This window comes from Carassius carassius, chromosome 10, assembly GCF_963082965.1.
Source record: "Carassius carassius chromosome 10, fCarCar2.1, whole genome shotgun sequence".
NCBI lineage: Eukaryota > Metazoa > Chordata > Actinopteri > Cypriniformes > Cyprinidae > Carassius > Carassius carassius.
This window is the reverse complement of record NC_081764.1, coordinates 28905127-28919984: the sequence shown is the minus strand read 5'-3', so window position 1 is coordinate 28919984 and position 14858 is coordinate 28905127. Positions and strand designations below refer to the sequence as shown.

At 33.7% G+C, this 14858-nt stretch overlaps 1 protein-coding gene across 2 annotated transcripts in view; it reads right to left on the bottom strand.

Moving 5' to 3' along the window:
- xirp2a (xin actin binding repeat containing 2a) overlaps positions 1-14858 on the bottom strand; it is a 30427-nt gene that overhangs the window by 11064 nt on the left and 4505 nt on the right. The window contains exons 2-7 of one of the 2 annotated variants that reach the window (XM_059560774.1): positions 7125-7221; positions 1999-2129; positions 959-1093; positions 657-725; positions 465-531; positions 261-364 (exon numbers count right to left, since the gene is read on the bottom strand). In XM_059560774.1, coding sequence (XP_059416757.1) covers positions 261-364; positions 465-531; positions 657-725; positions 959-1093; positions 1999-2129; positions 7125-7221 — 603 coding nt within the window. Of the gene's footprint in view, positions 1-260; positions 365-464; positions 532-656; positions 726-958; positions 1094-1998; positions 2130-4766; positions 4967-7124; positions 7222-14858 lie in introns of those variants that run through there. The other variant, XM_059560776.1, reaches the window with a different exon arrangement.

Genomic DNA, 14858 nt, shown 5'->3' with positions numbered 1-14858 from the left:
TGCAGTGAAAATGAAATATCAAATAACCAACTGCATTTCATTTTTCAATTTCCCATGCATGATGCATTGTCACAGTAAAAAAAATTATATGAAAATTAAATCGTTTCATTTTAAATTTTGGCACATATTTTGCATACAGTTTTCTATAATGAAATTGTTAATCTGCTTTTCATTTTTATAACTGAATTGATTAAATTTGAACCTTTTTTTAACTGCAGGTAAAACATATTAATGTCTTCATCAGTATACATAATTTTTACCTTGATATGTTTGGGTGGAGTGGCCTCCTCAATACTTTTTTCATGCTGCTGTTTCAGGGCTTGAGTAGAAATTTTTGGCAAATTCTGTTCTCCAATTACCAGCACTTTAACAGGTAAAAATATGGAATGAAAGTGAGAACAAAAGAAATAAATTATGAGGTAATTTGTTATTAAAAAAAAAAGAAAGCTGCTTTTGACCAGTACCTTTCTCATCATAATGATCCCCAAAACTTGAGGCCACACTCTGATGAACATTCTGGTCCAGGAAAACCTAACATGAAATAACACTTTATAAAAAAGAATGTCTTCCAACAAAATATAGGTTTTTAGTAAACTTTATTGAGTAAATTACAACAGATTTTTTTACTGGGCATCGCACATTTTATGTGGGTATACCTGAGCATTTGAGGTACTGCTTTCTTTAACACTGCTTTGTACCGTCACCTCTGATGAACTCAATACCTGCTATCAAGACAGAGAACACCTGTTGTTAGACGAACATACACAATATGCAACTCAATGCTGTTAGTATGATATAATCCAAAGCGTAGCGCTACTCAGTGCCTTGTGATATGAAAATTTGTCATGTTTATTGCATTAACAAATAGTGGATTCAGCAGCATTGCAAACTGTACTGTATTAAGTTTTTGTGGAATTGAGTTAGTGTTGTGGGTCCCTTTTGTATTCATCTGCAGTACCTGTCTCTGCTGTTGGTGGTATTGTGTAACAGTGCTTTGGGATGCAGAAGAGGAACTAAACTCTTGGCTTTCAAACTGTTTCTTGACACTGGCCAGTCCCCCTGGCAGAGAGCATGGCTCAGAACTGTCCATGACCTTAAAACACAAAATAAAATGGTAATGCACATTCATAAATAATATACATACGGTATACATGAGACATATGATTCTCCTCTAGGGGGCGCTACACGGTTTAAAAAACCAAACAAAGTTTTTGATTTGCTCTTTTACTCAGAACCAAATACGCAGTATCTTTTCATAAGTCATATCAGTATTCGTTATTGTTAATCCTTTAGTATTAATATTCTAAATTGCCCAATAGAAAATAAAAAAATATGCAAGTCAGAGAACTATCCAGTCTACAAATTGGCGTTACTGAAGGATGATTATCATTACTATAACCAGAAATATAAAACAACTTAAACTTATTTCAGTTGCCAAGGCAATATTTTAAATTTTTGTTCATTTAAATTGACGTACTAAAATTGCTAAAAGTTAAATAAAAGTAAAACTTAATAAAAAGTATACAAACATTACAAAACAACAAAAAATATAATGAAAATGACAACAACACACAATAACATTTCTAAAACTTATATCAATGTATATCATTAAAAATGAAAAAGCTCTATAAAAACTAAGCAACCGACAAAATGTGTTGTAGCTGGTTGGGATACAAGCACAAATTGTTTAGAACACTGTGTAATCCTCATCCAGTAACTGCCATCTCAAATTATTTAATGTACCCAAAATGTCCACATGGGATCATTAAAGTGCAAATCGATTTAATGTGTAATTTAAGCATCTATTATGCAGTACGCAGTCATTAAGTACTGCATGCTTATATGGGCTGAAAGGAATTTTTTAATTTAGCAAATATTAAATAGGAGGTGGAAGGCCTTAGACAAGAAGGAAGAAATATGTTCCTCTTTTTCCTTCACTACAGGTAATATGATAGTGTGGGCAAGCGTATGTTCATGCATGTTCATGCTGGTAAATACCACAGATGGGCTTCTCTCTTCCTTGGTAGTGGCAGCTTGGTATAAGGCCAGTCTCTGCTTGAGAGGCACAGTCTCAACCTCACCGTCGGCTGGTCTCTCTTTAGACGATGAAACACCTGCACTGCCCGCAGCTGAAATACACACAGAGACATAGTCAGATTGCAGGGTGTGCATCATTAAACCTGAAACTGTTCCATAAATAAATGCATTTCTTCAACCTGACTCAGGTCTCTTTATTGGTTCATGGGAAATTAATGTTAGATTAGAGATCACATCATCTGTCATATTTTCAAGAGTAAATTTAGCCAGACAAAGTCAAACTGACAACAGGGATATATTGTGACAGCTAATGCTGACTCTCTCTCTGTCTCCCAGTCTATAGATGACTCTAAAGACAAGATGAGAAATGATGTCATAAAGCATGCACGTCGTTTTCATCAATCACGATTTTCAAAGTTGGATCACCCAAGCCAACACCACTACCAGCTCTGGTAAGGGTTGCACGCATATAAGGTAATTTACATACATTACATGGGCGTTATGAGGATGCAAAATATAATTTCGCCATATCTGTCAGTAACAATATAAGAGTTTCTTTTTTAATGTATTATCAATAATAAAATGTATTATTTATAATGATATATTTACATTTAAAGCACTTTTTATAACACCAAGAATTTAATAACACTGTTACATATAATTATTAGCAAAAATTTAAACTTAAAATCTTTACATTAAGCATTTTTTTAACATCATGGTATATAATTCTCTTATTGGTCACTGGTGGATTATTAGCCATGACTTGAAAATAATTATTGGCTTATCAGTATTAGCCAGAAATTAAGTGGCTGATGTAAAAAGTTATTTTATAATGACAATGTAATTATTTTACTATGATTAATACTATAATAATTATCTAGGTAATACTATGGAAGCTTGTTTTGACTAAGGAATAAAAAAATAATTTAATATATTTATTTAAATCTAACAACTGAAGTTTTTCTTGCAATATAACATAAAACTGTATGATTCCAAATAAAAAAGCAAAACATTATTGTCAGATGCATGCTACAGTAGCTTTTTGAATAATTGCACATTTAAAATTCTTCATTGATTAAACATTTGAATTCGGCCCATCACTTATAAAGATAAGAGCCTATGGAGGATGTACTGCAATGCTATTCGCTAATGATTCCAAGCCAGATCTTTGTACTGTGTCATACACCCACATTGCTTTTCTTGCATCAGTAAAGCATGACCATATCACCATGTGACCAAGATATGTTCCCTGAACCGTTAATTTTAGCAGAGCAGTTATTCAGGGCATGCCAGTGTAAAACTAGCCCAGCAGAGGGATAGAGATGATTCACATCCAGAATAAGCAGGCTTTAGTAGCTATTGAACAGAAACTATATACCTGAGGGCATCTGACACTTTTCAAACACACAGACAAGGGAATGTGGAGACAGAGGGATCACACACTCGTTTGTCATGATGAGAAGAGAAAGACATCAGCAGGCAAGATGGATGATGAATATTCCAGAAAACCTTCAAGTATCTAGAACCGCAGGGGTTGGCGGCTTTCTAGACTATTGTCCATTACCATGACGTGAAGTAACCACAGCAATTAAAGAAGACTTATTTAAACCAAGGCAGTTAGATTCATATTTCAGAGGGAGAAAGACTATGAGGTGCCCAGGAAGAGTAACGTGCTAAAATGCAAAAACATAGCAATCTTTAAACCAGTCACTTGCCTATCATTCAGGTTTCTGCTTCTCTAATAACATTATCTGCCACAGTTCTGACTTTTCATGTCACTAATGACTAACAGAAATAGGAAGTAGTGTATATTGATTGTTTTATTTCATTTATTTGTTATTTTGATAAATTACTTCTCTGGTTTTGGTTCACTTTGTCAGTATTAGCAGTATTAGACATCTGCTAAATGTGTGATTAATCTGTGTAAGCATTATGTCAGCAGGCCTGTAATATTCTAGACTGTAGTCTATGGAATGCAGCAGTAGCTTACAGGCTAAATGCAGAAAGCCCGGTCTTTGGGACTCTATTCTAAGACACTCATGGACTGAACCAACATATATGACAGTCACTGCCACACAGCAACCACAATGCACATTAGATGAGTTCACATGTCTCACTCATCTCATTTTCCTTCACATTGTCCAAATAATTGTTCATACAACTTTTAATTCTTGGAACCAACTGCTACTACTCACTTCAACTGTAGTGCATTGTCATTGTTAAATGAAAAGCATAATAAGTTTTGAATAACTAAAACCTAAAACTTGAGAGTTATTGTCTGGCTGAAATAGCCAAGTAAACAACAGGTGTTGGAAAATCTGAAAGTCTTTGGTTTAACAATAGAACTCTTTCTGTTTATATAAATAATACTCATCAATATTCATTTTGCTTAACTCCATTAGGAAGTAACAATATGCCATGTGTCCTCTTCATGCAATCTTAATGAGCACTCCTGAACACGTGGGCATAGACCATTGGCCTTTTGCAGTTTAATCCTGCAAATGTATAAACTAAACCTATTTTATAATTTTCATAAAAAAGGCTCAGAATTAATGTTTTATGAGATTATTATTAAAAAATGAGTTAACGAGTAGCACTGATTACTTTAATTCTTCATCAAACTGGTTAAATTATGAGCCACGCATTTTCCAAATAAAATTCCTCTTTAGTGATATACTAAGTACAACAGACATCTGCATCAGAAACCACTTCCATTGAAGCGCACTCACCTACAGAGGTCTGAAGTTTCCTCTATGTTCTTCAATAGTGTCACCTGGACAATCAAGATCCCACCTGGAGATCCCTATCCCACCCAGCGTCCTTGTGTAAAATTGTAAGTGTATGTTTGGAGACCAGCTCCAGTCTACTGTCCGGTTCACCTTTGAGTCATGGAAGGCAGGGACAGCTGGTTGTATTTCAGAAGCCCCAACCACTACCCTCCTCCTCTTTAAAAGACTGCCAGTCTGCTAGGCCTTTTTTTAGATAAGCTGCTCAGCATGCCCTTAACCTGAAGTCACAGACAGACAGACAGACAGACACTGAGGGGGAGAGGCACCCTTCTGTCTGAGAGATTTTAGGGTCATTCATCCTTGGCTTTAATAAATAAAAAAAAAGTTAGCATCTTTTAAATGATAAAAAGAATAGTTGCCCAAAAAAGAAGATTCAGTCATTACCCTCATGGAGTAATATTTGGTAAAATCACCACGTAAATCTTTTTCATACAGTGACAGTTCATAGTGACCACAGCTCCACAAATCACACAAAAATACATAAATGTATCATAAAAGTAGTCCATACATTGCGTTTGCTATATTCCAAGTCTTTGAAGTAATTGAAGTAATTAGCTTTGTGTGAGGAACAGCTCTAAAACGTGACTGATAATCTCAATAAATACTGATTTATAAATAAATAATATAAATAATGAATTATATTCCAGTCTGTTCCTTATAGAAAGCTATGGTGTAGCTTTAGAAGACTTGTAGCACAGAAGTCATATGGTCTACCTTGGTGGGCCTATTATGTTTTTGTAACTAAACAGACATGGAAACTGGTTGTCTGGAAAAATTCTTCAAAATGTTTTCCTTTTGTGTTGCATGGAAAAAACAACATACAAACCTGGAACAATATGAGGGTGAATAAATAAGGATAAACACAATTTTCAACAGAACTTTCTCCATTTAAAGAGGAGGTGACAGCTACTACAAAGCTCTAATTAATATAAAGCACTTCCAGAAAGATCTTACATTTGTTTGTGTTGGCGTAAGAGTCAGAAATAAGTCAGGACTTCAGTCACTGAAAGTGACAGTTTTTTTTTATTAGTTTGAGTTATTTAGTCAAGTTAAACTAAATAAAAATAAGAAATGTTTTTTTTTTTTTTTTTTTTTTTTTTTTTTACATATATTTTACTTTATTTACATGTTTATCTTATCATAAGTGACAAATTAACCATATTTATTATAAGCAACACATTTTTGTTTTAATTTTATTTTTATAATTGTTTTTTATAGTTTAATTTTATTGATTTATTTTTGTTTATGCTTACATTTTTTGTTTTAGTAAACTAATAACCCTGATATGATGTCCCTTTCATTTTAACATAATTGTTTAGATAAACAATTGTTTAGATAAAATTGAATGCTTTTTTTGTTGTAAAAAATATTCTCTTATAAAATGTTAAAATCTAGGTAGCTAGCTTTGGCCCTTAAAAAAGTAAATACAAAAGGTTCAGAGAAAAAAAAATGTGAGGAGACAAGAGGAGGAAATATACAAGCATAACAAATATCAAATGTCCTCTAATTCTCCTGGACGGCATTAAAGCCATGCATCACATGATGTCAGACACAAACACTCAAGAGAATGCAACACACTTGAGCGATGAACATCAACATATCCATTGAAGGAGGATATGCATGTGTGAATGTATGTGTATGTGTGTGGACTGGTCGTATACAAGGTTGTCTATTTAAAAGACGAGCTGATAGCTCGATTTAAAGAATGAAAGGGGGATAACCAAAGACAGACACACACAGACACTGACCATACACAAATCAACTCACCTGTCAAAACACACCTATTAAATTACACAGGCCTCCCACTAGCATACGTTTGTCACTGCATATATTTAAAAACGTGTTAAAGCATTGTAAAGTCAGGTTTGGGTCTAATAGGGGTACTTTTAAGACTATATCTGATTAACCTCAAAAAGACAGAAACAAGTGCATTGCCTTAAGAACAAGTTTGCAGCAGAAATCTCATGTACATACACATATACACACACATGCACGAACACTAAAGCTGAAGTCTGTCATCACAGTTGTCATCATGCTAGACAGCAATGTGTGGAGTCTTTAATCATGTCACCTTTATATATACACACACACACACACACACACACACTGAATTTCCACAAACGTGTAAATCAAATGAAAAAATGAAGAGATTGCAAACAGTACAGTTTCAAATTTCCTGAATCAGTCTTTAAATAGCCCAACATAAACATCTTTACGGTGAATAACAAACTTACGGTGTTTTCAAATGAATCGAAACTGTTACTGTATTATAACTATTATAAGCCAAAAGATACTCACATCCACCAAAGTTTGAGTCCTGATTTGACATTTTTTCTCCTACACCGCTATATTTCTCTGCAACTCTCCCACTTGATGAAAATGAACTATTCATTTCCTAGAGAGAGAGAAAAAAAGGAAAGAGAGGGAGAGAGAGAGAGAGAGAGAGAGAGAGAGAGAGAGGCAGGTGTGGTTATAGAACGCTTTCTAGTCTGTTTCATTTGCATTCGGCAGTTCCACGAGACTTCGAACAAAAGTTTGGAAATAGAGACTGTATTACATTAACCACACGTACATGCTTTTTTTTGTCTATTTATCATTACCAGTATATCAACAAGACTTAGTTTTGTGTAATATAAGCTAGAGTTCACCTGAAGCTTGAAAGCTGTCAACAAGTCAAAAGTAATTCATTTATTACATTACATTTACATTTATTCATTTAGCAGATGCTTTTATCCAAAGAGACTTACAAACAAGGATAGTGGAAGCAATCAAAAACAATAAAAAGAGCAATGATATATTAGTGCTATAACAAGTCTCAGTTAGGTTAACACAGTAGACATAGCATGGGCTTTTAAATAATATATTAAATAAAAAGAAAACAGATAGAATAAAAAAAGAATAGAGCAAGCTAGTGTTAGAGGTCTTTACACAAACACACACTCATACACAACTGCATAATAAATGAAAAGAAAATAGAATACAAAAAGATTAGAAAGGTAGTTAGATTTTTTTTAAGAATAGAATTAGAATAGTGAGTGTTAAAGTTAGAGGGTCAAATAAAGATGGAAGAGATGGGTTTTAAGCCGATTCTTGAAGATGGCTAAGGACTCAGCTGCTCGAATTGAGTTGGGCAGGCCATTCGACCAAGAGGGAACATTTAATTTAAAAGTCCGTAAAAGTGACTTTGTGCTTCGTTGGGATCAATCAAGCGACATTCACTTGCAGAACGCTAGTTTCTAGAGGGCACATAAGTCTGAAGTAACACATTTAGGTAAATGGGTGCAGAGCCAGTTGTAGTTTTGTAGGAAAACATCAATGGCTTGAATTTTATACGAGCAGCTATTGGAAGCCAGTGCAAATTGATAAACAGAGGTGTGACGTGTATTCTTTTTGGCTCATTAAAAATTAATCTTGCTGCCGCATTCTGGATTAATTGTAAAGGTTTGATAGAGCTGGCTGGAAGACCTGCCAAGGGGGCATTGCAATAGTTCAGCCTGGACAGAACAAGAGCTCGAACAAGGAGTTGTGCAGCATGTTCCAAAAGAAAGGGCTTGATCTTCTTGATGTTGAATAAAGCAAATCTGCAGGATTGGACAGTTTTAGCAATGTGGTCTGAGAAAGTCAGCTGATCATCAATCATAACTCCAAGGCTTCTAGCTGTTTTTGAAGGAGTTATGGTTGATGTGCCTAACTTGATGGTGAAATTGTGATGAAATGATGGGTTTGCTGGAATCACAAGCAGTTCTCTTGGCAAGGTTGAGTTGAAGGTGATGGTCCAACATCCAGCAAGAAATGTCTTTTAGACAAGCTGAGATGCGAATAGCTACCGTCGGATCATCAGGATGGAATGAGAGGTCGAGCTTAGTGTCATCAGCATAGCAGTGGTATGAAAAGCCATGTTTCTGAATGACAGAACCTAATGATGCCATGTAGACAGAGAAGAGAAGTGGTCCAAGAACTGAGCCCTGAGGCACAATTCCCTCGAAAGAGAAACATAAAGGGGAAGGAGGCTGAAAAACACTGAAATAAACGGCCAACAATGAAACATATTTACATACAAAAAAAGGAAATGTATTTATAAAATTTGTTTATAAATACATTTTCAGTATGAATGTATTTTGAATATTACTGTCATTAGACATGCGACAAAAGCAAACATATAGGCTATTCATAACATTTATAGTGCTTAAGTGTTAGTATTTTAAATGAAGAGTTACACTGTAAAAAAGAAAATTATTTAATATTAACAATACATTGGGCTGTATTTATATGAACATTAGAATGTAGTGTTAGAATAAATACATTATTTTAATGTTTTATTAATTTTTGTTGCAAGTAGCCTATCTTAACCGTTCAAAGCTGTTAAATTTGCATAGTCTGTGAAGTAAAAAGAGCTCAGCATTTCTAATCATCATCATTGGCTATGCTTTTGAAAAATCATGACAAATAATAATAAAATAAATAAATAAATAAATAAACATGTAAAGGTGTCCAGCTTTCACATTAGTTCTATTTGGTTCATATAGAAGCCTGTTTCTGCCATAGAATAAAAAAGGTAATTATGTCTCAAAATTATGAGATTTAAACTTGCAATTCAGAGAAGAAAAGTAAGAATTGTGAGATTTAAACCCGGAGCTCCAAGAAAATAAAAGAAATCTCAGAATCCTGACTTTACATCTTTAAGGTCTGTTTTTTGTTTGTTTGTCAGACTTGCGAGATAAAAAAAAAAATTTTTTTTGGCAGAAATTGGCCCAGTAAGATTTTTGAAAACGAAATTTTTAAATAACGGTTTACAACCAAGATTTGTAGAACACTTATATATTGTTGCTCTTTTGTTGTTTTGATTGCTTCTGTTACTCTTTTTTTTTTAATAAGTTTTAATTATTCCTGTGATGCAAATCTGAATTTTCAGCATCATTACTCCAGACTTCAGTGTCACATGATCCTTTATAAATCCTTCTATTATGCTGATTTTTTTTCTATGCTGAAAACAGCTGTGCTGTGATATTTTCAGTATTTAAAAAAAAAACAAAAAAACAAAACAATGTACAGCATTTATTTAAAATATATATATATTTTTGTAAAAGTATAACGTTGATTAGTATATTGATAATAAATCAGATTGATTTCTGAAAGATCAGGGGACAATTTAGACTGTAATAAATTATAAAAACTGTTATTTTAAATTGCAATAATATTTAAAAATATTAATGTTTATTTTCTGTATTTTATTTTTATTTATTATATTTCAGAAGAGACTTCTTCAAAAAACATTAAAAAACGAACTGATCCCAAACTTTTGAACTGCGGTATATATATATATATATATATATATATATATATATATATATATATATATATATATATATATATATATGCTATTTTCACCCTCTAGCACCCTCTCTGTCTGTTTTGCTTCACAAAACAATTTGCAAATCAAATATTCCCCTATCAGATGTTCCATAAAGTACTCATGCACATGCGCGTAATTTGCACGGGGGTTACGGGGGTCATGACCCCCACAAAAATCAGATCCAGCTAATATAACCCCCCCAATATCATCACATCATTCAGATTAAAATAGATATGAAATATTCAGAATGAATACTTTTGTTCATTTTCTTTATTAATTTCATTTGCCAGCAAGAAAGATAGTATCATATTTTAAATAATCTGTAATGTACCCCCCGCCCACCGCACCGATTTGGTATTACCAAAGTCTCTGGTATTACCCAACCCGCTTTCTGTACCAAGTTTGTTCACTATTTTGCGCAGTCGATGGGATGAATGGTTGGAGAAAGCTGACGGAAAGATGAAAAGGACACTGAAAGGCAGCCAGACAACGATTTTTTATTGTTTGTCGACACCAGCCAAAAAAAAAGAAAAAAGAAAAAAAAAAGAAAAACGAAAAATCCTGACCAAACGGAGGTACCCTTAAGTTAGCTGTTAAGTTAGCTCAGCGTTTCTCAAAGTGTGGGGAATAGAAACATGACAAACAGGTTTTGTGCCCATCTTTTAAATTCCGTTATTTATTGACCATACACTCAAAACAAAGACACATTTAAATGTAAGCCTTGACGTTACTTAACCTCTTCACACGTAAGTTTAAAAGTATTTCAAGGCTACCGTTATTGATCGTAGTATCGCTTTATGGTTCCCATGGAGACGCGCCATTCATTGCTTGTCACACCGTAGCCACAATAGTGCTGAATGACTGATGATCTGCTTTTATTTCCTTTTTTATTCAAAATTTCACAAATGTGTTAGCTATAGCAGGATATCTGATATTCCGATTGTCAAATATGTGCAAGTGGATGTGTTTTGTTGTTCAAACACCTTTATAACGATCGCATTACTTGAGCTGTATGCGCAACGTATTTTAGGTATCTATCTTATTTAAATCCCTAAAAAAATACGTACATTATTAGGAATTTACCACCTCTGGTTCAATTTGAGATTATTTTTATTTTTGTTTGTTTGTTTGTTTTTTGTTGTTCTTTTTGCATGGATTTTGCAAAGTGTCAAAATGAATCAAAGCACAACTAGGTTAATGTTAGTCCACACTTGTATTGATGTTATCAGAAGCTAAATGCAAACACAATTATTATTATTTTTTTATCTAATTTTGAGTCTTATTTCATGCAAAGTGATAATATAATTGCACTTTCATTTTCTTTATTTGAAATTTTTTAATGCTGTTATTTGATGTTAAGTTTTTAAAATGTGATGTTAATAAAATACATTTTAACAGTTAAACTTAAAGCCTAGTTTATTAACATTTTGTTGGGGTGATTGGGGACAGGTGAGGCTCGGAACCCTTTCCTACCTCTGAAGTGGGGAATGGCAGAAAAGTTTGAGAAACACTGAGTTAGCTGATGATTTGTTTTGTTGACTGGAGTTGGCTAGCTAGATGTTCGTTTGCCAGTGTCCTATGAGGTAAAGCCAGAGGGTGCCAGGGACTGTGTAGAACCAATGTCACTGAATTGTAACTGCTGTTTGCTCCAATACAGTCACCCGTTTTGGGGGGGATTGCATAATTAAATTATGCAAATTAGCATGTTACCTTTTACACAAGAAAATAATACAATAAATTAATAAATAAATAAATATGCCGCGAGTTTAACCCCCCCAATGGTAGACCCAAAGTTACGCCCTTGCTCATGCAGCTGTGAAAGAAAGTTCAGAACATCAGGAAGGGAAAATCAACATTATTCCACACATGCTAGTGCACACGCAGACACACACACATTGATTGTGTCCTGTGGAGTCATATTTCACTATTCAGCCCATCTGGCATAAGACGCACACACAGAGTCTGTGGAATACTGAGCCAGGAGGTCAAAGTTCACCCTGTCCAACAGAACAGGTGGTTTCATTTACACACACTGAAAGGTGTGGTTTCACTTTTTCAGTTATACTGCAAGTAAATTAAAGGCTAACTTCTGTAAATGAATTCTAATGGGTTTCTCATGTTGTCAGTAAATGCCAATTAAAACTTAATGCCAATTAAAAAAATCTTTCTTTTGTCCTTATAAAAAGTAATGTGACATGGTATCAGATGGCCATACCATGGTACAATACTTGGATACATATTGGTATTAAATAATACCAAATTCACATACCATTGAATTTCAAACTATTTCAGAGAATACCATGGTACTACCATCATGGTAGTGTTAAAAAAAAACTGATAATACATCTGTCCAAAATGGCAACAGCATGGTATTACTGTAACTTGTGTGTTTTAGATGTTCCCATTTATGTGTGGCCTATAAAGTGAAATATTATGTATATTACATAATATTAATAATGAGCTTATTAAACATAAGAAAACAGAAGTTAATGAACCAAAGTTAGAGAATAATGAAGATGTCGCATACAGGGTAATTATAATTAACTAAAACTATTAAAAACATTTTTGTTAATTTAAATAAAGTTAAAAAGATATATATAAAAAATATAATATGAAAACTTAAACTAAACTAAAATCAAGAATGTTGCCTAGGCAACTAAAACAAGTTGTTAAGAACTAAGTTGAAGAAATAAATAAAATCTAATAAAATACTAAAAAGTAAAAACAACAAAAATAGTAAAAATGTAAGAAAAAAAAAAATGACATTGAAAATATAAAAGTAGAACTTGTTTTTAAAAACTGTAATAGTATATGAATAACACTAAAATAAAACTTGTAGTAAGTTCCTATAAACAGTCTATAACAGTCTTTAGTGTATGCTGATGACTAAATGTAATTTTTAGTACTATGACAGGGTCCTAGCTCATCATTGTAAAACATAAAAATTCAATATGCTGAACTGCTAAACCAGATATGTCCTTGGTTTTCATTTCAGAAATCTGGTCACCTTCGTGTGTTTGTGTGTGTAAAGGGGATTTCCTGTTTTTGTAAGCACCACTGAGAGTCTCCCATTACTCTCCTGTCTCTGTGATAAGTGGACATATTTAAATATGAGTCACTGACCCACAGCTAGAAAAACAAGGCAGCAGGGCAGCTCTCTCTCTCTCTCTCTCTCTCTCTCTCTCTCTCTCTCTCTCTCTCTCTCTCTCTCACTCACTCACTCACTTACTCACACACACACACACACACACACATACACACACAAACAGATACATAGCCATCTTTCTTTCTAACACAAACTATTTTCCAAACAAATTTTTTTATGCACACACAGGAGATGAATGATGGAGGGTGACAGGGTTCGGAGTCTGAGCAAGGTTGCAGGTTAATCTACATATAGTGAAGACATGGTATGATTACTATGCACACATGAGATGACACAAAAACACATACCGAACATCCTGTGACAGTGCGTGAACATCCAAACGTCTAAATATCTGAGTTATTGTCCCCAGGCCTTGACCGACAGTTCTGTTTTCTTTTCTTTTTTTAAACACTAAAGGCAGCCAGAAACAGTCACAAGGAGCTGCTTTTAGCCTGAACGCTACACATAGCACAGGGATAACTATAAAAGAGTGAGATGACAGCATCTAATGCCTTTCTACACTTTTAGCGCTATAGTTACTATGTTTGTAGGGTATATTTAGCAGTAGCAGGGCAGTGATTAACTGTCAGCTAGCTTTAGCCTGTAGCATGAGTTCATGTCTATTTAAAACTAAATGTAAAGAAAGGTTGCAGGCTCAAGTTGTACTGAGGTTTGACACTGCTGTTGATTACTACAAAAAATCATTCAGACTTGGAACTCAGTTCATAAAGATAAACAAAAATGCAGTAAAAGATTTACAATGGAAAGTAGTATACGTAGTAATTAATAATTTATTTTAGCTGTGGGACTGCAATTTTAGGTAGATGAATGCGTAATTAAGTTTTACCAACCAATTCCTGTGGATGGATTTTCCTCATAGTTATTTAATCCCTGCATCATTGCACGTCATGCTACAGTTACATATACCAGCTTTACATCGACATGACAGGAAAAAATGGATGTAATGTTGAATAGACAAGTTCAGTAAGCAGTTTTATCACATTGATCTCATGTTAACATCTCTAATGTTTAAAAAGAAGTACACTTTAGCACACTTGAGAGTACTTATAACGAACATAATATATTGAAGTACAGTGTGTTAATTGCAATTTAAATGAAAATATATTTTTGTTTGAATGTATAATAGGGTAAAAACCAGATTTTTTTTTTTTTTACTTACGTGGTTACTGAAACCATGCCTTCTTTCTTTGCGTGAAAATTTGGTCGGCATTACGCAAATATTTCCACATAGTGATGTAGTGATGTGGGGGCGTGTTTGAAGGAGCCGTTTTAGGGGGGCGTGGCAGAGTCTTAACTTTGATAAAGAATATCTCTTTGAGTTTGAGACTTTAGTTTTTGCAACTTTACAGAGCTTCGTAATGCACCAAAAGCTTGTAACATTCCAAAAAGAAGGGGAAAAATTTTAATTGCATCATATGACCCCTTTAATAGTAAACTAAGATATATTTTCATTTCTGCTAAAATTATATTTAAATATATTTGTAATTACATAAATAACTAATAACTTTAAACG